Source organism: Pipistrellus kuhlii, unplaced genomic scaffold (genome assembly GCF_014108245.1).
Source record: "Pipistrellus kuhlii isolate mPipKuh1 unplaced genomic scaffold, mPipKuh1.p scaffold_m20_p_71, whole genome shotgun sequence".
In the NCBI taxonomy this organism is placed as follows: Eukaryota; Metazoa; Chordata; class Mammalia; order Chiroptera; family Vespertilionidae; genus Pipistrellus; species Pipistrellus kuhlii.
In genome coordinates, this window is record NW_023425575.1 from 1,149,112 (window position 1) to 1,175,306 (window position 26,195).

A 26,195-nucleotide genomic window follows, 5' to 3' on the forward strand; every position below is an offset into this window, starting at 1 on the left:
GCACGGGATTCTCCCCCCCCCCACACCCCCGTCTTAGTGCGTAAGATGGCTGCCGCTCCCCTTGTGAAGTCAGAATGGGGGCGGCCATCTTGGAAGATGTGCCCGAAGGCCACGCCCCCGCAGCCAGCCAGTGGCCCAGCAGCAAACTCGGAGAGGAAGGGAGAGGGAGAGAAACATCAATGAGGAGAGAGCATCATTCATTGGCTGCCTCCTGCATGCCTCACACTGGGAATAAAGCCCGAGATCAGGACGAGTGCCCTGACTGGGAATCGAACTGTGACCTCCTGCTTCATAGTTCAATGCTCAACCATTGAGCCATACCAGCCGTGCCAGAAGTGTACATTATTTTATATCCGAGAAAAGCAAAGGAAAGAAGCTATATACAAGACAGATAGGTTACAATATTTTCATTGTGGAATCAGATTTCAGATGCATCAGATCAGAATTTATACTAGAGTAAATTATATGTGCATAATAAATGTGAGGAAATTTTATTAAAAGTTATGAGCATGGCTGAAACTGGTTTGGGTCAGTGTATAGAGCGTTGGCCTGCGGACTGAAAGGTCCCAGGTTTGATTTCAGTCAAGGGTATGTACCTTGGTTGCGGGCACATCTCCAGTAGGGGGTGTGCAAGAGGCAGCTGATTGATGATTCTCTCTCATCCATGTTATCTAATTTAGAGGTTTTATTCAAAGTTTGTCAATTCTCTAATATCTTTTATAATAAAAAGCCACCCTGGATTCAAAATGATACACATTGTATATAATTATCATATTTCTTTATATCACTTTAATGTGGAATAGTTCCTATCTTTGTCCTTTATGACTTTGCCATTTGCAGAGCAAAGTTTACTTATTATATAGAATGTCCTTCAATTTCAGTTTGAAGTCTCCTAATGATTGGTTATGCATTTTTGGCAGAAATGCTACATGAATGAAACGGTGTCCTCATGCATTGCTTCAGGAGGTATAGGATTTGGTTTGTCTTATTTAAAACATATATATATATATATATATATATATATATATATATATATAAATTTTAAAAATATATTTTATTGATTCTTTACAGAGAGAAAGGGAGAGGGATAGAGAGCCAGAAAAATCGATGAGAGAGAAACATTGACCAGCTGCCTCCTGCACACCCCCCACCGGGGATGTGCCCACAACCAATGTACATGCCTTTGACTGGAATCGAACCTGGGACCCTTCAGTCCGCAGGCTGATGCTCTATCCACTGAGCCAAACCGGTTTTGGCTATGCTGAAAGTTTTGTATAATTTTGTATACAATTAAGAAGTTCATGTGATTTTTTTAGTTTATTTACATTCCACACAAAAATTCATACTTTCTGATTAGTGTTTCGAGATTCTTAGGATATATACCAAGAAGTGGAATTGCTGGGTCAAAAGGCAATTCTATTTTTAACTTTTTGAGGAAATTCCATACTGTTCTCCACAGTGGCTGCACCAGTCTGCATTCCCATCAGCAGTGCACGAGGGTTCCTTTTCTCCACATCCTCGCCAGCACTTGTTGGTTGATTTATTGACAGTAGCTATTCTGACAGGCGTGGGGTGATACCTCATTGTAGTTTTAATTTATATTTCTCTGATGACTAGTGAAGCTGAGCATATTTTCATATGTCTATTGGCTATCAGTCCTTTGCCCTTTTTTTTTTTTTTTTTTTTTTTTTTTTTTTTTGCGGTGGGCAGTTTATTCCATGTCATGCAGACACTGACCCACAAGCTCAGGCGGTTAAAAATAATACATTGAACCACACGCGTCTCTCCCCCACGTCCCCGGAGACACAGAAGACACTTGGCTGAGTGGGTGGGTCCGAGGGTCTAAAAGCCTCCGTCCTGGGACCAGGCAGCGGATGGCCCCGGTTTGCTGTGGGTCCAGGTGGTGGGACAGGTCCTTTCTCCCCAAGAAAAGTGCAGAGACAGGGCCGAGGCCCAGGCAGGAGGCCCCACCTTCACAGCGACGGGCAGCAGGCAGGCCGGGGGCAGGTCCTTCCGATCCTTCCCGAGGGCCCGGCCGCCAGGCTGTCCACGCTCTCGGAGGGCGGGGGAGCCGAGGTGCCACTGGCTCGCTGGGCATGCTGGGCGGGCGGCACCCTGGAATCGGGCACCTGGTGCTCAGTCCTGGGCCTCGTCCGACCACCACTTCTGAGTGTGGTCCTTACGTGCGTTGGGGAGGATCTGGGGTTGCGCATCCCCTCGAGAAGGTTGGACGTGGCCTCCGTGGCCAGGATGAGGGGCCTCACCGCCGTTGGGGGCAACTGGCAGATCACACCGCCCACAGCCCCCCTCAGTCCCTTCTGCTCGTGACCCCGCATCGCCACGTCACAGAAGGTCTGAGCTGTGTCCAGGAGGCCCTCTCGAACGGTGTCTTAGGTCCTGGCTACGCCCTCCCGGAGGTCAGCTGGCTGCTGGCCCTTGCGCCTTCGCACCAAGCGCTTGTCCTGCAGGGTACGAGTGATGGGGACCGCTGGGGACAGGATGTCATACACCGACTTGGCTGTGGCCTGGATGGCCTGCACCAGCTGGTTGCTGAGTTCCAGGCCTTTGCCCATTTTTTAATTGGATTGTTTGTATGTGTTTTTTTTTGGTGTTGAGTCTTATAAGTTCTTTATATTTTTTTTTGGATATCAACCCTTTATCAGATGTATCATTGGCGAACCTCACCCACATTTAAAAAACACTCCCCAAGCAATCCTGCTGGAGTATCGGCATGTGGGAAACAGGTACCTCGATGGTGTGTGGAGCTGGGTGAGGCCTGAGATGGGAATGTGAGGGGAAAATACCTTTGGCCAATCCTCAGCGTCTCAAATTAGGGAATATTGACACTTTACTTGGATTTTCTTGATCTAGTAGCAGTGGTAACAGGCGAGATCTCCAGACTCTTCCTGTATGTTCTCAGCTGAAGGGGACTTCCTGGATTTAAAAAGTACAGCTTCTATTGCCCTAGCTGGTTTGGCTCAGTGGATAGAGCATCGATCTGTGGACTGAAGGGTCTTAGGTTTGATTCCGGCCAAGGGCATATGCCTGGGTTGCAGGCTTGATCCTCAGGAAGGGGTGTGCAGGAGGCAGCCAATCAGTGATTCTCTCTCATCATTGATGTTTCTATCTCTCCCTCTCTAAAATAAATAGAATATATATATTTTTAAAAGTACAATTTCTATGCAGAGGCTCATAGAAACCACTCTGGGGTGGCTCACAGGGAAGTGAATCAAGCATTCCTAGAGGTTCTCTCCCAATGAGGTCATGAAGCTGAGGTTGAGGCAAGACTCCCATGTCCTTGCTTTGCGTTTTAGCCACAAGGTGGAGCTCGGTCTCTGATGAGTTCATTTTCATTAGCCCTGGACACACCGAAGCCAGTCCGCTAGGAGTGTTGGCGACGCTGCCTTTGACCAGTCTGCTCCCTGTCCTACTAAGTGCAAATGTAGAGAATTGCAGTGTCCACATGAATGGGTTGCTCTGCTTCAGGCAGCCTGAAGCTCGGAAGCCCTCCTGGTATTAAGGAAAAAGGAGCTAAATTTGATGGAACTCTCTTTTTTTTTTTTTAAACAGAAACTTAAAAAAAATATATATTTTATTGATTTTTTCAGAGAGGAAAAGAGAGGGATAGAGACTTAGAAACATCCATGAGAAAGAATCATCGATCAGCTGCCTCCTGCACACCCCCAACCGGGGATGTGCCCCAAACCAAGGTACATGCCCTTGACCAGAATTGAACCTGGGACCCTTCAGTCTGCAGGCTGAAGTTCTATCCACTGAGCCAAACCGGTCAGGGCAGGAGGGTTATTATTTAGTTCTCCAATCTAGAGGATGTACGTCATCCTTTATGGCTGTTGGCTTTGCCCTCTTGAATTTCTTGTTTCTTATTTTCTGTGGGCCACATCTTAGGTGGGCTTTTAGGGGTGACATGAAGGAAAGGGAAAGAGTGACTGAGTGAAGCAGTGGATGAGTGAAGGATGTTTAAAAATTAAATTGATTGGGTAACAGGTTAATAACATAAATTTCAGGTACACAGTTCTATAACACAGCCTCTGTATATTGCCTTGTGTGTCCACAACCCAAAGTGTAATCTCCTGGGTGAAGGATTTTTTTATAAGAAGACTACCTAACACAAATTTTAAATACTTTTTTTTTTTGTTTTAACCAATAAGTCAGAAAAATATTTTACACAAAGGGCAATACGTGAGTGATTATTTGAAGAAAGCAAGAAAAGAGACTCAGTACCATTATGGATTGATATATTTCAAAACACAGCCATCAGTCAACAGCCAGAGTACTTTATTTGAAATAGAAAGTCAAAATCTGAGGCGGTCATAAAAACAAACAGAATGAGGATTTGTAAAAATTGTGGGCATGGGGATAAGAATTCACTGGACATGGCTCAATTCAAGACATGAGTGTAGAGATAATTTTAATTGAACATAAAGATTCTCACTTGACACCTGCATGATACTGTTTATTGCTTAATTAATACAATAACTACATATTAAGTACCTATCACATATCAGGTACTATTTTACATGTTGGGCATCATGATTCATTAGAGAACAGTACAGACCAGATTCCTGCCCTCAAGAGAGCTTATATTCTTATTACGTAAAGGAGGCCATACCAAGTACTGTAAATAGTTATACTGCTTTGCCGAAACTGGTTTGGCTCAGTGGATAGAGCATTGGCCTGCGGACTGAAGGGTCCCAGGTTCAATTCCGGTCAAGGGCATGTACCTTGGTTACGGGCACATCCCCAGTAGGGGGTGTGCAAGAGGCAACTGATCAATGATTCTTTCTCATGGATGTTTCTAACTCTCTTATCCCTCTCTCTTCCTCTCTGTAAAAAAAAAAAAAAAAAAAAAAAAAAAAAAAAAAAAAATCAATAAAAAATATTTTAAAAAAAGTAATAATGCTTCATGCCAATACATTTGATAGTTTGTATGAAATGCTAACTTTCTTAAAAGACACAGTTGATTAACTCTGACAGGAACAGAAAAGTCTGGAGATTCTAAGCACTATTCAAGTAATAGACCCTGCTATTAAAAAGCCTTCTCATAAAGAAAACCCAAAACCCAACTGGCTTCACTGGTAAATTTCTCTAAACATTTATAAACATAGAACACCAGAGAAAAGAATCAGGGAATCACTTCCCAGCTCTTTCCAGGAGGCCATTATCAGTTGATGTAAAATCTGTGTCAGTAATGACACAGACATTAGAGGGAAGCAAAAGAACAGACCTATCTTCACATAAACATAAATGCAGAATTCCAAACCAGTCAAGTAAGATTTATTAGAAATATATAAAATACCTCATGAGCAATTCTGGCTTATTCTAGGAATACAAGGCTACTTTAACATTCAAAAATGAATATAATCGCTGAGCCAGCGAAGCTCAATGGTTGAGCGTCGACCTATGAGGCAGGAGGTTATGGTTTGATTCCCAGTCAGGGCACATGCCTGGGTTGTGGGCTCAATCCCCAGTCAATGATTGTCATTGATGTTTCTTACCTCTCTCTCCCTTCCTCTCTGAAATCAATAAGAATATAATAAAAAATGGATACAATGTATGATGTAAATGAAAGGAAAATATAATATGATCATCTTAACATATTCAGAAATGCATTTGATACGATGCAGTAGCGATTCATGATTTGAAAAGGAAGAAACTCTTATAAGCTGGGTATAGAAGTATTCTATAGTCTGAAAGAAAAGCTTACAAAACAGCCATAGCAAACACCTTACTAAATGGTGAAGTACCAAAGTTGTCCCCTTAATATAATCTCTCGTCTAAGCTTTATAGATTCCCCATCCTTCTTTTCCCACCTCCACTGATCCCGGGGTATATGCTTTGGTGCCAAAGCCAGAAATGACAGAAATAAGACCCATAAGTCCATTTCTTCCCACCATTCTGAGGGCACCAAAGTAGTTTTCATGATGAGTGTGGCTCATCGTGATCCAAGGTAACCTGAAGCTGGAATCAGGATCAGGGGAGGAACAGGCAGAGCTTAAAAATGCCCCCCCCCCCCCCCCCCCCGATCCCCTCACATGGCCTGTAACTCAGCCTCTATAGGAGGCGAAGCAGATTTGTTGGTTGTATCACTGGCTGGGGCCGAGTCCTCGGTCATGGCCCTCTCCAGGCTGGCAGGCAGAGAGTGGATCAGTGTCTTTCGGAAGTCTTGGCCAATGAAGACATAGAGCATTGGGTTGAGGCAGCTGTTGAAGAAGGCCAAGGCTTCCAGTAGGCTAGTCAGGATATCAAGGGCTTTGTACATTCTTCCGAGCAATATCTCTCTGATCCAAACTGTGGTCAGAAGGGCAACCAGTTGAAAGGGGAACCAACAAACAAAGAAGGAAACCACAACAGCGGTGAGAACCTTTGAGGAACGGCTGGAGTTAATCATGCCTTTTTTATAGAGCTTGACAGCAATGAGCCCGTAGCAGATGGCGACGATGGACATTGGCATAGTGAAGCCAATGACAAACCGGATGACCCCTCTAGCTGTCATCACAGTGGAGGCCACCTTCAGCAACTTTTGAGGGGTGTCAGCCCATGGTGCAAAGTTGAAAGCACAGTACATATTCCCTCTTGGATCATTTACTATCGTCACGAAGATGAAAATTTGCGAGGTGAGGATGAGTGCAAGAATCCAGGGCACAAGGATCAGTTTTGTAGCCAGACTTATGGTGCGGTGGTTGTGGGCCCAGACTGGGTGCAAGACACAAATACAGCGGTCCAGAGCAATGAAAGCAATGAGGAAGACGCTCCCAAACAAGTTAATGTCCACTACTGTGTAAATCAACTTGCACATGAACCAGCCAAAAGGCCATTGTTTTTTCATGATACTTGACACCATGAGGAATGGCAGAGCGGTCAGGAAAGAGAAATCCGCTATGGCCAGATTCAGGTAACACAAGGTGGTGACTGTGCGTGCCATCCGGAATCCAGCCACCCAGATCACAAGCCCATTGCCCAGGATGCCGAGAACAAAGGTGATCCCTTGAATTACCCATAAGACAATGTGCAGAGCAGTGTAGCCAGTAGATTCATGGAGCATCTCATTGGATCTATTCAGAAAGATGGAGAAGTTGGCTTCCATCTTGCCTGCACCTGGAACATTTCAACAATGGGGATTTATCAGCTGTGAAAACATCAGGCCAACATCAACCTTCACTAGAACTTCCTCTCCAAACTGGATACCCCCTCTCCTGAACCTTGTGGCTAGTCACTATAAATTTGGCAGACTCTTAGCTGTTCCTTTGGGAAAGGACACTTCTCCATGTTCCCATAATTACTAGTATGCATTCTATCACGTAGGCTGATTACTTAACTAAGAGTGTTACCAGGCCCCTGTCCATCAGCAGAAGTGAAGGCTTAAACTGGTGACATTAATTGTTTGAAACGTCCATTCAGAAAGAAATAGAACCTGCATTTGAGCTCAGGCAGATGGCTTCCACCAGAAATGTGCTCTGAACTTTATCCCATCTCATATTCCTTAAACAGGCTCAGTTTCTTTCTACCCACCCATTCAGCGCCTCACAGTCATCCAGGAGCTATAATGTGCTCAATGATGTCTAAAACATTGGTTTAAAATATGCTGGCACAACAGGGAAGGATGATGGTGCAATGGTAGGTGGGGAAAGGCCATTGAGGTAAAGTTGTGAAATGATGAGCCCACTCCATAAGGGTGGAGGAGAGCCTTGATCCACAGATGGTGCGCGGATGGATTATGATGGCCGCTATTTGGTGACTCATAAAAGGTGTCATTCACAGTACAGTTTATCAACTCCTGTGAAGCCATCCTTGCTTTTGATAAATATCATCATCCATGGTCCTGGCAGAGGAAGTGGCCTTTTCAGCATCTAAATTATTAAGGGTAACTGGATTTATGACCACAGATTTTGTAAGTTTCCTATTAGTTTACTCTATTTCTTCATCATGTTCCCATTTTAATACTTTGAAATAATTGTTTCAGTTCTGCTTTCTCCTAGAACTTCTTAACGTTCCGATTCCTGCTCTACCTAATGTCCTTGCCTTATATTTTAATAAGACTATGCTAGTAATTATTTATGAACTTTTAAAAAATCTATATATATTATTGATTTTTTTTTTTTTTTTACAGAGAGGAAGAGAGAGGGATAGAGAGTTAGAAACATTGATGAGAGAGAATCATCAATCAGCTGCCTCTTGCACACCACCTACTGGGGATGTGCCCACAACCAAGGTACATGCCCTTGACCGGAATCGAACCTGGGACCTTTCAGTCCTCAGGTCTATGCCCTATCCACTGAGCCAAATCAGTTTAGACTATTTATGAACTTTTTAGCCTTCTCTCAAGCAATCTACCCGCATCTGTAATCTACTCGCATCTGTCTTAGTGAATAGAGTTATTAGTCATTCCAGTTCATACCGTGGGTAAATCAAGAGTTCTTGTTCATTCCTTCCTCAAGTTTGCTCTGGATCCCTCTCTCTGTCTCACCTTTCCAAAAATTACCCTCCAGCAGTATCACTGTTCTTTTCTGCCAAAGTATCGCCAAGATTTTCTTTCTACTAAATCATTGTAGGACACAAACATGATCATAGCCCCTTCCTTCACAAAGCAACAGCCTTTGGCCCATGTTCCTTCCAGCTTTGGCCCTGTGCTCTCAAGAAAATTCTTTCAGTGAATTTTGTCACCTCAGCTTTTCTCCTAAACTTCTGAAAACTGACTTAGGTCCTGAGAACTCCATAGACTGTGATTTCCGTAAGAAGGCCTACGGCCTCCATGTCACTGCTCCAGTGGTGCCTTCTCAGTTCTTTTATTTATTTATATATATATATATTTTATTGATTTTTTTACAGAGAGGAGGAGAGAGGGATAGAGAGCTAGAAACGTTGATGAGAGAGAAACATCAACCAGCTGCCTCTTGCACACCCCCTACTGGGGATGCGCCTGCAACCAATGTACATGCCCTTGACCGGAATCGAACCTGGGACCTTCCAGTCCACAGACCGACGCTCTACCACTGAGCCAAACCGGTTTTGGCGCCTTCTCAGTTCTTATCCTGATATCTCAGTGATGTAGGATGCCGTAAATCCTTTCCTCCTTAAACCACATTTCCATATGCCTTTAGATGATAAAATGTACCTATAACACACTCCTGGTTGTCTTTATAGCTCAATAGACTGCCTCACCTCAGACCAATTTACTAGCTTTATTATTTAAAAATTTTTTTTATTGATTTCAGAGAGGAAGGGAGAAGGGAGAGAGAGATAGAAACACCAATGATAAGAGAGGATCATTGATCGGCTGCCTCCTGCACACTCCCTACTGAGTATCGAGCCCACAACCAGGCATATGCCCTTGACTGCAGGCCGATGCTCTATCCACTCAGCCAAACCAGCTAGGGCTAATTTATTAGCTTTTTCTCCTTCCATACCTCACATTGCCTAGATCAAACTCTTAGTTCTTCTATCCTCCCAAATCTGTCCCTCTTAATATTCGGTGTTTATTTGGAATGTAAGCACTCAGTTGTTAAATTTCTACCTGTAAATCTGACACATCCTTGAATCCCCTTTCTATAACCATCCCATCTAAGTCAATCAATTATATCTACAAAGTAACTGGAACAATTTTTATCACCATTAACTTTGTCCATAGACCTTGTCTGGTTGCATATTTGCACTTACCTTCTAAATAGCTTATTCTTGCTTCTAATGCAGCCTTCTTCCCCTCCCTCAAACCATTCTCTCTCTACATATAAGCCAAAAGAATCTTTTAAAAACAGAAATACCATGACATTATTCTGCTCAACACCCTCCAATGGCTTCCAAACGCCTATCTCAAGCTTACCAAGTTCTCCTGGATCTGGGCTGTGTATGCCTCAGACCTCACACACCTATATCATCTCACACAGTGTTAGGGATTCACACTGAATTCCTTTGATTTCTTGAACATGCCACACTTACTGCCATATCAGGGCTTTCGCATCTTCTCTTCCTTCTGCCTACTTTGCCCTTCCATTCAAGCTTCTTGCATCTGGCTATTTCTGAATATTGCTATCTCAGCTTAGATATTCTATTCTCAGAGAGGTCCCGCCTGATGCACAGTGCAAACCAGTTATCCCAGGAACAGAAATAAATTTTAATAATATATTTCATTTTACTCAACACATAGAGACTATCATTTGAGCATAACCAATCTGAGAATTTTCCATGAGACAGTTTGTCTTCCTTTTTCAGACTAAGTCTTTGAGTATATGAAATTCATTTTTGGCTGCAGCTCATCTCAGGTCAGGCTAGCAAGAACTCAATAGTTATATGTGGCAAGTGGATTCTTACTGGACAGTCTAGACTCGCAGGGGTCTTCAAACTACGGCCCGCGGGCCACATGCGGCCCGCAGAGGAGTCTGATCTGGCCCACCAGGTTTTTTGGGCAGTGAGCGCAGCCGAGGTGTTACAGTAGGAATTAGTAGTTCATATAGTCCGGCCCTCTAGCTCAGTGTTTTTCAACCTTTTTTGGGCAAAGGCACACTTGTTTCATGAAAAAAATCATGAGGCACACCACCATTAGAAAATGTTAAAAAATTTAACTCTGTGCCTATATTGACTATATATAAAGTAATTCTCTTGAATAGGAATCAAATAAACACAAAGAAAGTATTTTATAATTACTTTATTATGAAATATTAAGTAAACAAAATAGTGAAAAATTATAAAATTCTTGTCTTGTCTGCACCTACGGCACACCAGGCAACATCTCGCGGCACACTAGTGTGCTGCGGAACAGCGGTTGAAAAACGCTGCTCTAGCTCTCTGAGGGACCGTGATCTGGCCCCCACTTTAAAAAGTTTGAGGACCCCTGGCAGAGCTCAGGAGGTATCTGCCACATAACAAGTGCTCTCATAACAATGTTTAAGGCTTGGAACTTACCACCAGCTGCAACCCGTTCCTGTGGCCAGTTCCTGTCTTCTTGTGCAGTAACTCAGGCAGGAGGGCTTCAGCAGCTGCTTTATTGGAAAACGAGGGGGCGGGACAATGGGGCTCAACCCGTCAGCTGACAGGAACCCAGAGCTTCTTGCAATTTCCGTGAAGCACTCTGGATATGGTGTCAGCTTATTCTTTTCAGAACCTTAGTGTCTGAATATTCCCCTCTCGTTCCACCCGACGTGGGAGACAGGAGTTCAGTGTTCTAAATATCAAGGGCCAAATGTATAGTAAACTTATATTTACTATAAGTATCTTGTAGTAAAGAAGACGAGAACAGGCAAGTTAAGGATGTTTTGTATCCGGGCCCTTTCTCTTTCAGGGATTCAGGGAAATGAAAGAAATAATTGCTGATGTGAGAGGAATTGGAGGCAAGCAATAAAACACAGTCATTGGCTTAAAAAAAAAATATCTTGTTACTTCACTCAAACAACACTTCAGACATCAGAGGTGTGGGTTAGTTCTGTACTGAAATGTTCTCCAGTTCTCTGTGGACCTGACCTGGGTGTTCTACAGTCTAATTCAGTCTGACACTGTCTGGAATTAGGGCCAGATCCTACAAGGTACAGGGCTCAGTGCTATAAGGCTACCCCACTTCAGGTGCCACTTGGGAGTCCCAGGTTGCCAACTGTACTTTAGACGGACCAGCTGTAAATCAGGGGTCCCCATAGCCCCCCTCCTTAGGTACGATGGTTTGCTAGGATGATGCACAGAACTCAGGAAGGAATTTACTGGTACTTGTTTAGCAATTCAGTATTAAAAATACAACTCAGAACCGCCAAATCGAAGAGATGCATTGGGCAAGGTATAGGGGATGTGTGTGCACATAGTTTCCAAGTTCTCTCTGGGGCATTATCCTCCCAATGCCTTGGTGTGTTCAATTACCTAGAAGCTCATCAAGTCCTATGGTTCAAGAGTTTTTATGGAGCTCAATATCCTGCACCTTCCCAGCTATTGATTCCAGAAGTCAGTGTGTTGAGCTGAAATTTAATCACTTGGTCCTACTGAGGCTACCTCTTACTGGACAGCCCACCTTAACATACCTCATTAGCACAAATTCTGGTGTGACCCAAAGGGACTCCTCATGATAAAGAGACAGTTCTAGCCCACGATAGGTTGGCTCATGGATAGAGCATTGGCCCTTGGACTAAAAGGTCCTGGGTTCCATTTTGGCCAAGGGCCTGTACCTCAGTGGCAGGCTCTATTCCTGGCCCTGGTTGGAGTGGATGTGGGAGGCAACCATTCAATCTCTCTCTCTCCTTCTCTCTCTCTCCTTCTCTCTCTCTCTCTCTCTCTCTCTCTCTCTCTCTCTCTCTCTCTCTCTCTCTCTCTCTCTCTCTCTCTCTCTCTCTCTCTCCCTACCACTCTCTAAAAACCCTCAGGTGAGGATTAACAAAATAAATAAACAAAATTAACATAGGCATGTAGGAAACTTTAAAAAAAATTGATAAAAGACTCCTTTATCATTTAGGAAATTACAAGTGTGTAGATGCCAGTTGTAAGAACCAGGGACTAACACTAACATATTTTTTTACATTTGAATATTTATTTTGAGTTCACCTTTGCCAATGCATCAGCATGTTCTGTTACACATTAGATGACAACGTGTGAGTGATTATTTGTGGAAACCAAGGAAAAAGGCTGCAATGACTATAGATTGATTCATTTCAAAGCAAAGACACCAGTCACCAGTTAGCCAGAGTACTTTATTGGAAACAGAAAGTCAGAATCTGAGGTATTCATAAAAAGATAAGGCACTTGAGGCCTTGTAAAAATTTTGGGAATGGCAGCAAGAGTTAACAGGCCCCCATTGAGGATGAATTCACAGTTCATTTAATTAGACATTAAAGATCATAGTTGATACCAAGATGATGCTAATATTTTTTGAGTCATTAATTATATAACTTCTTTACACATATGGTTTTGGGATTCATTCATGAACAATAAAGGCCAAACTCTGCCCTCAGATAGATTACATTCTTATCATGTAAAGATACCCCTACCAAGTACTATAACACAGTTCTCAGACTCTTTCATAAGAACAAATTTGACCATTTGGAAAATATGGCTAAATTCCTTGAACATCACAGATTACCAAAACAGACAGTAGAGGTGATAGAAGGTCTGAATAGTCTGAAGTTATTTTTTTTATTTTTATTTTTTAAATATATTTTATTGATTTTGTACAGAGAGGAAGAGAGAGAGATAGAGAGTTAGAAACATCGACGAGAGAGAGTCATCGATCAGCTGCCTCTTGCACACCCCCCACTGGGGATGTGCCCGCAACCAAGGTACATGCCCTTGACCGGAATCGAACCCGGGACTCTCAGTCCCCAAGCCGATGCTCTATCCATTGAGCCAAACCGGTCCCGGCTGAATAGTCTGAAGTTATTAAAGGAACAGAGTCTGTTAAGAAGTCTTCTCAAAAAGAAAGCCCAAGACTCAATATAACATCAGAGAACAGTATTGGAGGAATCACTTCCCAGCTCTTTTTCTTTTGATGTAAAACCTGACATAGACATAAGAGGAAAGTAAAAGACTAAACCCATCTTTACAGAATCATAAATGCAGAAATTCCAAGCCCATCTAGTGAGATTAATTAGAAATATACAAAATATATCATGACCAACTGTGGTTATTCTATGAATACAAAGGTAATTTGACAATCAAACATCACTACAGTTTATGATGGTGTAAGTAAAAATGGTAAAAATAATATGATCGATTTAATAGCTGAATATGCATTTGATACAGCCTAGCACTTAATCATGGTTTTAAAAAGAAGCAAACCATTAGTAAAGTAGGAATAAGAAACGTGTTCAGATTTAAAAAATAGATGGAAACATCTTACTTCATGATGAAATACTAAAGTTTTTGCCTTAATATACTCTCTCCTCTAAGCTTTACAGATTCCCCATCCATCCTCCTCTTCCTATCCCTGTATTCTTTCCCCGGGGTAGAACCAAAAATAAAAGCAATATACCCTGATGCCCATTTGTTTTCCCCAGATCAGGGGTCACCAAAGTACTTTTCCTGGTGAGTGATTCAGTGTGGAGAAGAGGCTGTTCACTAATGTGATCGCTGCCAGACTGTCTAGCCAGATCCGGCCAGATTCAGGCCAGAGCAGAGATCGCTTTCCAGAAATTTCCTCAAAGACAGCCCAATCCCTCCCAAAGCCCCTGGCATGCTGGTTCCTTAGTCGGCCCCTCACTGTGTTTTGGGCAAGTATATAAGGCATTTTCTCTGTATGTGAGGTGGGTTATTCTCCAGTACCTCCATCCATCTGTACTGTCCACCTGCCATGTGGCAGGGAGGGCATCCATGTCATCTTGCTGCCTCCCAAGCTGAGCCTTGTATGTATGTTCCCTTAGTAAACTCTGAGAGTAATAACGGGACCCTCATTACATTCATACAGTCTCTTGGGCAGGGAAATTTTACCTAACACTCAGTATGACCTCAGGTAAGATGAAGCTGGAAGAAGGAGCAGGACAGGAGGAGGCAGAACTTATAAATGATCCCAGTCACCTCACATCTCCTGTAATTCGGCCTCAGTAGGAGACAAAGGAGATTTGTTTGTTGTGTAACTGATTGGGTCTGTGTCCTCAGTCAGGGCCCTCTGCAGATAGGCAGGCAGGGAGTGGATCAGTCTCTTTCGGAAGTCTCTCCCCAGGAAGACGTAGAGCATTGGGTTGAGGCAGCTGTTGAAAAAGGCCAAGGTGCTTGTTAGAGATTCCAGGAGAGGAATAATGTCAAAACTACCTTCAACTACTGCTCTGGCATACAGTGTATGCAGAAGAAGACACAGTTGGAAGGGGAACCAGCAAATGAAAAACGAGGCTCCGACAACTGTGAGGACTCGTAAGGGACGATGGGACTTTATCATGCCCTTGTTTCGCATTTTGGCTGCAATGAGCCCATAGCAGATGGCGATGATGGACATCGGTAGAGTGAAGCCAATGACAAACCGGGTAATCACCATGATTGTTGCTGAGGTAGACAACCTCTGCAACTTCTCTTCTTCACTGATGTCACCACAGAAGTCCATGTTGAATTCACAGAATATATCCCCGTTATCATCCTTGACTGTAGTAAAGAAGATGAGAACTGGCAAGTTGAGGAGTAGAGCAAGAATCCAGGGTACAATGATCACTTTTTTAGCCAGACTTAGAGTGCGGTGGTTCTGGGCCCAGACCGGATGCAAGACACAAATACAGCGGTCCAGAGCAATGAAAGCAATGAGGAAGACACTGGCAAACAGGTTTGTGTCTATCACAATGCTCAATAACTTGCATAGGAACAAGCCATAAGGCCATCGTCCCTCCATAGAATTCACAACCATGAAGAATGGCAGAGTGGCGCTGAAGAGGAAGTCGGCGATGGCCAGGTTCAGGTAACACAAGGTGGTGACTGTGCATGCCATGCGGAATCCAGCCACCCAGATCACAAGCCCATTTCCCACTGTGCCGAGGACACAAGTGATCCCATGGGCCACAAAGAAGAAGATCTGCAGAGCAGTGTAGCCAGTTTCCATCCTGACCGCACCTGAAACATGTCAACAATGAGAATGTGTCAGCAGAGCACCATACCACAGCACTTCTGTTCAGGCCAACAACTTCCACTGGAGCTTCCTCTCCAGACCCACCCTCCTGAGCCTTGTGGCTAGTCACTAGGATTGGACAGACTCCTGGCTGTTCCTTTGGGAAAGGACACTTCTCCATGTTCCCATAATTACTATAGTATGCATTCTACCGATTCGGCCGATTACTCTACCAAGAGTGTTATTGATTTTAGAGGGAGGGAAAGGAAGAGGGATAGAGAGAAACATGGATGACAGACAAACATCAATCAGCTGCCTCCTGTAAGTCCGGAACTGGGGATCTAGCTTGAAACGGGGCACGTCCCTGATGGGGAATTGAACTGGTGACCTCTTGGTTCATGGGTCAACGCTCAACCACCTTGGCCTGGCTCTCTTTAAACTTCTTAAACTCCTTCCCATTCCTGCTCTAAGCAGATGCCCTTGCCTCATATTTTAATGAGTAAATGGTAGTAATTGTTTGTGAACCTTTTAGCCTTCTCTCAAGCAAACCCCCTATATAGCTGCGCCTGTATCTCGAATAGAATTCTTGTTCTTCCCCTTTCACGTTTGCTCTGCATTTCCCCCTCTCTCACCTTCCCAACAATGCCCCTCCTGCAGTGTCACTTTTCTTTTCAGCCAAAACATCCTCAAGATTTTCTTCCTGGCCCAAACCAGTTTGGTTCAGTGGATAGAGGATCGGCCTGCAGACTGAAGGGTCCCAGGTTCAATTCCGGTCAAGGACATGTACCTTGGTTGCGGGCACATCCTTGGTGTGCAGGACGCAGTTTCTAACATTCTATCTCTATCCCTTCCTCTCTGTAAAAAATCAATAAAATATTTTTTAAAAATCTTCTTTCTGCTGTATCATTCTATCACAAAAACAGGATCATATGCCCTCCCTTCACAAAGCAGCCATCCTTGCCCCATGCTCCTTTTCAGCTTCAGCCCTGTGTGCTTTCATGAGAATTCTCTTGCCGAAACCGGTTTGGTTCAGTGGTAGAGCGTCGGTCTGAGGACTGAAAGGTCCCAGGTTCGATTCCGGTCAGGGGTATGTACATTAGTTGCGGGCACATCCCCGGTAGGGGGTGTGCAAGAGGCAGCTGGTCGATGATTCTCTCTCATCAACGTTTCTAGCTCTCTATTTCTCTCCCTTCCTCTCTGTAAAAAATCAATAAAATATATTTTTTAAAAAAAGAGAGAGAATTCTCTTGATGAGGTGTATCCATGGCCAAACTCTAAAAGGCAGAGTGTCTCCACTTGTCACCTCAGCTTGACTCCTAAATTCACTGTGAATTGACTTGGTCCTGAGCATTCCAAGGACTGTGCTCCCCTTAAGGGGGCCCATAGCCTCCATGTCACTCTCCCAGTAGTGCCTTCTGGGTTCCTATCCTGATATCTCAGTTTGGGGGGACCCAAAAACCACTTCCTCTTTCTCATGCCACTTGATGATAAAACGTGCACGCAACATAGTCTTGGATGTGCTTATAGCTCAACAGGCCACTTTACCTCAGTCTTATTTACTAGCCTTTTCTCCTCCCAATCCGAATGTTGCCTCGAATAAACCAAACTCTTGACTCCTCCCCAAATGTACCACTTTCAGTATCCCGTGCCTGTTTGTAATTTAAGTGCACAATTGTTAAATCTCCAAAGCTAACACATCCTTACACCTCCTTTCTATGACCATCCCATCCAAGTCAACCAAGCCTCTCTACAAAATCAGTGAGTCCACATGTGGATTGGTTTCTCTCACCACAACCCTGGTCTGTATCCCTTCTCTGGCTGTAGATCTGCACTAACCTTCCAAATGGCTTGTTCTTCTGATGCTGTCTCCACCCAAATCCGTTCTCTAGACATAAGCCGGATGATCTCTTACAAGCACAAATCATACCATGACATTCTTCTGCTCAACAGCCTCCAATGGCTTCCAAACTCCTAGTTCAAGTTCCCCAAGTACTCGTGGGTCTGCACCGTGCACCCTTCAGAACACATCTTACACCCTGTGAGGAATCCACACGGAATCCCTTTCATTTCTTAAATGTGCCAAGCTCATTGCCATTTCAGGCTTTTTCAGGCTTGTTCCTTTTGCCTACTATGCCCCTCCTTTTAAGCTTCCCACCTCTGAATATTGCTATCTCAGCTTAGATATTATATTCTCAGATGTGTTTATTTTCTTTGTAAAAATATATTTTATTGACTTTTCACAGAGAGAAAGAGAGAGAGATAGAGTTAGAAACGTCGATGAGAGAGAAACATTGATCAGCTGCTCTTGCACACGCCCCATTGGCAAAGAGCCTGCAACCAAGGTACATGCCCTTGATTGGAATCAAACCTGGGACCTTTCTGTCCACAGGCCGACGCTCTATCCACTGAGCCAAACCAGTCTCGGCAGATGTGTGTTTTCTGACTAACAGTATAAAGCAGATTCCCCAAGAACAGCCTGTATCACCAGGGACTGTCCTTGTTCATTTGTCCATTCATATATTTTCTTTTTTTAAGTACTCTCTACATTCATACACCTGCAACAGAAGACTACGGAATTCATCCAATGCTATATCTGTAGAGCCACGCTGTGAGTCTCATATTTAATACGATATTTTAAAAGCAAAAGAAATGAATTTCAATAATTTATTTAACTCAACACGTAGAGACTACCATTGGAGCATAACCAATCTGAGAATTTTCAATGAGGCATTTTTTTCTTCCCTTTTCATGCCAAGTCTTTGAATATCAGAGTACATTTTTGACTGCAGCTCAATGCAGGTCAGATTAGCAAAAACTCAATAGTCATATGTGGCAAGTGGATTCCTATTGGACAGTCCAGCTCTAGAGCTCAGGAGGTATCTGCCACATAATAGACACTCTCATAACAATGTTTAAATTCTCAGGCTCGGAACTTACCACCAGCTGCTGTCTGTTCCTGTGTCCAGTTCCTGGCGTGCTGTGGCAGGAGGGCTTCAGCAGCTGCTTTATTGAAGAACAAGGGGGCGGGACAATGGGGCTCAACCAGTGAGGTGACAGATGCCCATCTCCTTGCATTTTCCATAAAACACTCTGGGTATGTTGTCAGGGTACTTTATTGAAAATACATATTTATTAATTTCAGAGAGGAAGGGAGATGGAGAGAGAGATAAAAGCATCAATTATGTGATTCATGATCAGCTGCCTCTTGCATGCCTCTTCCTGGGGATCGAGCCCGCAACCCAGGCATGTGCCCTTGCCCGGAATTGAACTGGGGACCCTTCAGTCTGTAGGCTGATGCTCTACCCAATGAGCCACACCAACTAGGGCAGGGTACTCTTTTTAGAACCTTAGTGTCTGAATATTACCCTCACCTCCTACCAGCTCTGGGAAACAGGATTTCAGTGGTCTAAATATCAAGGGCCTAGGCTGTTTTGTGTCAGGCCCATTTCTCTTCCAAAGCTTCAGGGAAATGAAAGAAATAATTGCTGATGTGAGAGGAATTGGAGGCAAGCCATAAAATGTGCACATACCTAATTAGCACAAATTCTGTTGTGATTCTAAGGGACTCCTCAGGATAAAAAGACAGTTCTAGCCCTAGATCAGTTGGCTCAATGGATAGCGCATTGGCCCTCAGACTAAAAGGTCCAGGGTTCCATTTTGGCCAAGGACCTGTACCTCAGTGGCAGGCTCTATTCCTGGCCCTGGTTAGAGTTGATGTGGGAGGCAACCAATCTCCCTCTTTCTCTTTTTCTACTTCCCACTCTCTTAAATGCACTCCTGTAAGGATTAATAAAAATAAGTAAACAAAATTAGCATAAGCAAGCAGAAAACATTTTAAAAAATGATAAAAGACACCTTTATTATTCAGGAAATTGCAAGTGTTTAGATGTCAGTTGTAAAACTGGGAACATATTTTTCTGCATTTCAATATTTATTTTGAGTTCACCTTTGCCAATACATCAGCATATACTGTTATACATTAGATGACAACCTGTGAGTGATTATTTGTGGACACCAAGGAAAAAGGCTGACGACTGTAGATTGATTTATTTCAAAGGAAAGACACCGGTCACCAGTTAGCCAGAATACTTCATTAGAAACAGAAAGTCAAAATCTGAGGTGTTCATAAAAAGATAAGGCACTTGGGGATTTGTAAAAATTTTGGGACTGGCAGAGAGAGTTCAGTAAGCAGGCCCCCATTCAGATGAATTCAGAGTTCATTTAATTTTACATTAAACGTCTTCAGTTGATACTTGGATGATGCTCTTATTGAGTGATTACTTATATAACTCATTCTTGGATGTCTGTCACATGTCAGACACTATTTTACACATATGGTTTTGGTATTCATTCATCAACTGCCTCCCAAGCTGAGCCTTGTGTGTATGTTCCCTTAGTAAACTCTGAGAGTAATAATGGGGCTCTCAGTCCCTTTCTACAGTCTCTTGGGCAGGGAAATTTAACCTAACACTCAGTGTGATCTCAGGTAAGATGAAGCTGAAAGAGGGAGCAGTACAGGAGCAGGCAGAACTCATCAATGATCCCAGTCACCTCACATCTCCTGTAATTCGGCCTCAGTAGGAGAAGAAGCAGATTTGTTTGTTGTGTGACTGGTTGGGTCTGAGTCCTCAGTCAGGGCCCTCTGCAGACTGGCGGGAAGGGAGTGGATCATTCTCTTTCGGAAGTCTCTCCCCAGGAAGACGTAGAGCATTGGGTTGAGGCAGCTGTTGAAAAAAGCCAAGGTGCCTGTTATAGGTACCAGGTCAAGAATGATGTCGTAATTTCCTTCAAATACTGCTCTGACATAGAGTGTATTCAGAAGAAGACACAGTTGGAAGGGGAACCAGCAAATGAAAAAGGAGGCTCCGACAACTGTGAGGACTCGTAAGGGACGATGGGACTTTATCATGCCCTTGTTTCGCATTTTGGCTGCAATGAGCCCATAGCAGATGGCGATGATGGACATCGGTAGAGTGAAGCCAATGACAAACCGGTTGATCCCTATGATTGCTATTGAAGTAAAGCTCCTCTGCAACATCTCTTCTTGACCAATGTCATCCCAGAAGTCCATGTTGAATTCACAGAATATATCCCCGTTATCATTTTTGAATGTAGTAAAGAAGATGAGAACTGGCAAGTTGAGGAGTAGAGCAAGAATCCAGGGTACAATGATCACTTTTTTAGCCAGACTTAGAGTGCGGTGGTTCTGGGCCCAGACCGGATGCAAGACACAAATACAGCGGTCCAGAGCAATGAAAGCAATGAGGAAAACACTGGCAAACAGGTTTGTGTCTATCACAATGTTCAATAACTTGCATAGGAACAAACCATAAGGCCATTGTCCCTGCGTATAATTTAAAGCCATGAAGAATGGCAGAGTGGCGCTGAAGAGGAAGTCGGCGATGGCCAGGTTCAGGTAACACAAAGTGGTGACTGTGCATGCCATCCGGAAGCCAGCCACCCAGATCACAAGCCCATTTCCCACGATGCCGAGGACGCAGGTGATCCCACGTGCCACAAAGAAGAAGATCTGCAGAGCATTGTAGCAAGTTTCCATCCTGACCGCACCTGAAACATGTCAACAATGAGAATGTGTCAGCAGAGCACCATACCACAGCACTTCTGTTCAGGCCAACAACTTCCACTGGAGCTTCCTCTCCAGACCCACCCTCCTGAGCCTTGTGGCTAGTCACTAGGATTGGACAGACTCTTGGCTGTTCCTTTGGGAAAGGACACCTCTCCATGTTCCCATAATTAAAAGTAGGCATTCTACTGATTGGGCTGATTCCTCAACAAAGAGTGTTCCAAGGCTCCTGTCCATCACCAGAATCCTGAGCCAAGGTGTATAAACAAGAGAAAATCGATGGAAGGCATTGTGGGCACAGTGGACAGAGCAGACTGAAGGGTCCCAGGTTCAATTCCGGTCCAGGGCATGTACCTTGGTTGCAGGCAAATCCCTGGTGTGCAAGACGTAGCTGATCAATGATTCTAGCTCTCTATATCTCTCCCTTCCTCTATGTAAAATATTTTAAAAATTTCTTTCTGCTGTATCATTCTATCACACAAACAGGATCATATGTGCTCTCTTCACAAAGCAACCGCCCTTGGCCCATGCTCTTTTTCAGCTTCAGCCCTGTGTTCCCTCAAGAGAATTCTCTTGGTGAAGCATATTCATGGCCAAACACTACAAGGCAGTGTCTCCACTTGTCACCTCAGCTTGACTCCTAAATTCACTGTGAATTGACATGGTCCTGAGCACCCAAGGACTGTGCTCCCCTTAAGGGGGCCCATGGTCTCCATGTCGCTCTCCCAGGAGTGCCTTCTCAGTTCCTATCCTGATATCTCAGTTCGGGGGGATCCATAAGCCACTTCCTCCTTCTCATGTCAGTTGATGATAAAATGTGCACGCAACACAATCTTGGTTGTGCTAATAGCTCAACAGGCCACTTCACCTCAGTCTTATTTACTAGCCTTTTCTCCTCCCAATCCGAAGGTTGCCTCAGATAAAGCAAAATCTTGACTCCTCCACCTCCCCCCAAATCTACCTCTCTCCGTAATCCATGCCTGTTTGTATCTTACGTGCTCAATTGTTAAATCTCGAAAGCTAACATATCCTTGCACCCCCTTTCCGTGACCATCCCATCCAAGTCAAACAAGTCTCTCTCCAAAATCAGTGAGTCCACATGTGGGATGTTTTTTTTCACCCTAGCCCTGATCTGTATCCCTTTTCTGGCTGCAGATCTGCACTAACCTTCCCAATGGCTTGTTCTTGCTTCTGATGCTCTATCCACCCAAATCTGTTCTGCAGACATCAGGCAGATGATCTCTTAGGAACACAAATCATACCATGACATTCTTCTGCTCAACAGCCTCCAATGACTTCCAAACTCATAGCTCAGTTCCCAAGCACTCTTGGGTCTGCTCTGTACACCCTTCAGAACTCTTATAGCCACTGTCGTCTCACACCCTGTGAGGAATCCACATGGAATCCCTTTGATTTCTTGAATGTGCCAAGCTCATTGCCATTTCAGGCTTTTTCAGGCTCTGTTCCTTTTGCGTACTATGCCCCTCTTTTTAAGCTTCCCATCTCTGGCACTCTCTGAATATTGCTATCTCAGCTTAGATATTATATTCTCAGATGTGTGTTTTCTTTTCTTTTTAAAAAATACATTTTATTGACTTTTCACAGAGAGAAAGAGAGGGATAGAGTTAGAAACATCAATGAGAGAGAAACATCGATCAGCTGCCTCTTGCACACCCCCCACTGACAAAGTGGCCGAAGCCAAGGTTCATGCCCTTGACTGGAATCAAACCTGGGACCTTTCAGTCCGCAGGCAGATGTTCCATCCACTGAGCCAAACCAGTCTCCGCAGATGTGTCTTTTCTGACTAACAGTGTAAAGCAGATTCCCCAAGAACAGACTGTATCACCAGGGACTGTCCTTATTCATTTGTTCATTCACTTATTTTCCTTTTCTAAGGACTCTCTACATTCATACACCTGCAACAGAAGACTACGGAATTCATCCAATGCTGTATCGCAAGAGCCACGATGTGAGTCTCATATGTAATACGATATTTTAAAAGCAAAAGAAATGAATTTCAATAATTTATTTAACTCAACACATACAGACTACCATTTGAGCATAACCAATCTGAGAATTTTCAATGAGGCATTTTTTTCTTCCCTTTTCATGCCAAGTCTTTGAATATCAGAGTACATTTTTGACTGCAGCTCAATGCAGGTCAGATTAGCAAAAACTCAATAGTCATATGTGGCAAGTGGATTCCTATTGGACAGTCCAGCTCTAGAGCTCAGGAGGTATCTGCCACAAAATAGATGCTCTCATAACAATGTTTAAATTCTCAGGCTTGGAACTTACCACCAGCTGCTGTCTGTTCCTGTGTCCAGTTCCTGGCGTGCTGTGGCAGGAGGGCTTCAGCAGCTGCTTTATTAAAGAACAAGGGGGAGGGACAATGGGGTTCAACCAGTGAGGTGACAGATGCCCATCTCCTTGCATTTTCCATAAAACACTCTGGGTATGTTGTCAGGGTACTTTATTTATTTAAAATACATATTTATTAATTTCAGAGAGGAAGGGAGATGGAGAGAGAGATAAAAGCACTAATGATGTGATTCATGATCAGCTGCCTCTTGCATACCTCTTCCTGGGGATCGAGCCTGCAACCCAGGCATGTGCCCTTGCCCGGAATTGAACCGGGGATGCTTCAGTCTGTAGGCTGATGCTCTATCCACTGAGCCAAACCAACTAGGGCAGAGTACTCCTTTTAGAACCTTAGTGTGTGAATATTCCCCTCACCTTCTACCTGCTGTGGGATTTCAGTGCTCTAAATATGAAGGGCCAAGAATGTTTTGTGTCTGGGCCCTTTCTCTTTCAGAGCTTCAAGAAAATGAAAGAAATAATTGCTGATGTGAGAGGAATTGGAGGCAAGCAATAAAATGTGCACATACCTCATTAGCACAAAATCTGTTGTGATCCAAAGGGACTCCTCATGATAAAAAGACAGTTCTAGCCTTTAAATGGGTTTGCTCAATGGATGGAACATTGGCCTTGGACTAAAAGGTCCAGGGTTCCATGTTGGCCAAGGACCTGTACCTCAGTGGCAGGCTCTATCCTTGGCCCTGGTTGAAGTGGATGTGGGAGGCAACCAATCAAAGTCTCTCTCTCTCTCTCTCTCTCTCTCTCTCTCTCTCTCTCTCTCTCTCTCTCTCTCTTTCTCTCTCTCTCTTTCTCTCTGTCTTTCTTTTTCTCTCCCTTCCACTCTCTTAAAACCACTCAGGTGAGGATTAACAAAAATAAATAAACAAAATTAACATAAGCATGCAGGAAACTTAAAAAATAATTGATAAAAGACACCTTTATCATTCAGGAAATTGCAAGTGTTTAGATGTCAGTTGTAAGAACCAGGGACTAACACCAACGTATTTTTCTGCATTTGAATATTTATTTTGAGTTCATCTTTGCTAATGCATCAGCATGTTCTGTTATACCTTAGATAGCAACGTGTCAGTGATTATTTGCGGAAACAAAAAAAAAAAAAAAAAAAAAAAAGGCTGATAACGACTGTAGATTGATTCATTTCAAAGCAAAGACACCGGTCACCAGTTAGCCAGAGTACTTTATTGGAAACAGAAAGTCAAAATCTGAGGTGTTTTTAAAAAGATATGACACTTGAGGATTTGTAAAAATTTTGGGACTTGCAGTGAGAGTTCAGTAAGCAGGCCCCCATTCAGATGAATTCAGAGTTCATTTAATTTTATATTAAAGGTCTTCAGTTGATACCTGGATGATGCTCTTATTTATTGAGTGATTATTTATATAACTTCTTTTTGGGTGTCTGTCACATGTCAGACACTATTTTAAACATATGGTTTTGGGTTTCATTCATGAACTGCCTCCCAAGCTGAGCCTTGTGGGTATGTTCCCTTAGTAAACTCTGAGAGTAATAATGGGGCTCTCAGTCCCTTTCTACAGTCTCTTGGGCAGGGAAATTTTACCTAACACTCAGTGTGACCTAGGTAAGATGAAACTGGAAGAGGGAGCAGGACAGGAGCAGGCAGAACTCATCAATGATCCCAGTCACCTCATATCTCCTGTAATTCAGCTTCAGTAGGAGACGAAGCAGATTTGTTTGTTGTGTGACTGGTTGGGTCTGTGTCCTCAGTCAGGGCCCTCTGCAGACTGGCGGGAAGGGAGTGGATCATTCTCTTTCGGAAGTCTCTCCCCAGGAAGACGTAGAGCATTGGGTTGAGGCAGCTGTTGAAGAAGGCCAGGGTGCCTGTTAGAGAATCCAGGAGGAGAATGATGTTGAACTTTCCTTCAAGTATTGCTCTGACATTGAGTGCATGCAGAAGAAGACAGAGTTGATAGGGGAACCAGCAAATGAAAAAAGAAGCTCCAACAACTGTGAGGACCCGTATGGGATGGCGGGACTTGATCATGCCCTTCTTGCAGATTTTGGCTGCAATGAGTCCATAGCAGATGGCGATGATGGACATCGGTAGAGTGAAGCCAATGACAAACCGGTTGATCCCTATGATTGCTGCTGAGGTAAACAACCTCTGCAACATCTCTTCTTCACTGATGTCACTCCAAAAGTCCATGTCAAAACCGCAGTATATATCCCCGTTTTCATCTTGTACTGTATTAAAGAAGATGAGAACTGGCAAGTTAAGGAGTAGAGCAAGAATCCAGGGTACAATGATCACTTTTTTAGCCAGACTTAGAGTGCGGTGGTTCTGGGCCCAGACCGGATGCAAGACACAAATACAGCGGTCCAGAGCAATGAATGCAATGAGGAAGACACTGGCAAACAGGTTTGTGTCTATCACAATGTTCAATAACTTGCATAGGATCCAGCCATAAGGCCATCGTCCCTGCGTATAATTTAAAGCCATGAGGAATGGCAGAGTGGCGCAGAAGAAGAAGTCGGCGATGGCCAGGTTCAGGTAACACAAGGTGGTGACTGTGCATGCCATGCGGAATCCAGCCACCCAGATCACAAGCCCATTTCCCATGGTGCCGAGGACACAGATGATCCCTTGCGCCACAGATAAGACGATCTGCAGAGAAGTGTAGCCAGTTTCCATCCTGACTGCACCTGAAACATGTCAACAATGAGAATGTGTCAGTGGTGCACCCTATACAGCACTTCCGTTCAGGCCA

The 26,195-nt window shown here is 43.8% G+C and overlaps 4 protein-coding genes and 1 pseudogene across 4 annotated transcripts; all 5 read right to left on the reverse strand.

Annotated features, from left to right (window-relative positions):
* Positions 1-1,748: 1,748 nt before the first annotated feature.
* Positions 1,749-2,573, reverse strand: LOC123651714 (annotated as a pseudogene).
* A 2,907-nt stretch (positions 2,574-5,480) lies between these two features.
* Positions 5,481-11,052, reverse strand: LOC118710233 (N-formyl peptide receptor 2-like). Its single transcript, XM_036422715.2, has 2 exons — positions 10,918-11,052; positions 5,481-7,116 (listed from the first exon to the last, which is right to left on the reverse strand). The coding sequence occupies exon 2, from the start codon at positions 7,103-7,105 to the stop codon at positions 6,050-6,052; it is 1,056 nt and encodes a 351-aa protein (XP_036278608.1). The 5' UTR covers positions 7,106-7,116; positions 10,918-11,052; the 3' UTR covers positions 5,481-6,049.
* Positions 11,053-13,421: 2,369 nt separating this feature from the next.
* Positions 13,422-18,474, reverse strand: LOC118710238 (N-formyl peptide receptor 2). The gene is made up of 2 exons (XM_036422719.2): positions 18,446-18,474; positions 13,422-15,513 (listed from the first exon to the last, which is right to left on the reverse strand). The coding sequence occupies exon 2, from the start codon at positions 15,500-15,502 to the stop codon at positions 14,498-14,500; it is 1,005 nt and encodes a 334-aa protein (XP_036278612.1). The 5' UTR covers positions 15,503-15,513; positions 18,446-18,474; the 3' UTR covers positions 13,422-14,497.
* A 1,079-nt stretch (positions 18,475-19,553) lies between these two features.
* LOC118710235 (N-formyl peptide receptor 2-like) lies at positions 19,554-21,214 on the reverse strand. Its single transcript, XM_036422717.2, has one exon. It carries the CDS (start codon positions 21,063-21,065, stop codon positions 20,061-20,063), a length of 1,005 nt encoding a protein of 334 aa, XP_036278610.1. The 5' UTR covers positions 21,066-21,214; the 3' UTR covers positions 19,554-20,060.
* Positions 21,215-24,913: 3,699 nt separating this feature from the next.
* On the reverse strand, positions 24,914-26,125 carry LOC118710237 (N-formyl peptide receptor 2-like). The gene has a single exon (XM_036422718.2). The coding sequence runs from the start codon at positions 26,117-26,119 to the stop codon at positions 25,115-25,117; it is 1,005 nt and encodes a 334-aa protein (XP_036278611.1). The 5' UTR covers positions 26,120-26,125; the 3' UTR covers positions 24,914-25,114.
* Positions 26,126-26,195: the final 70 nt, after the last annotated feature.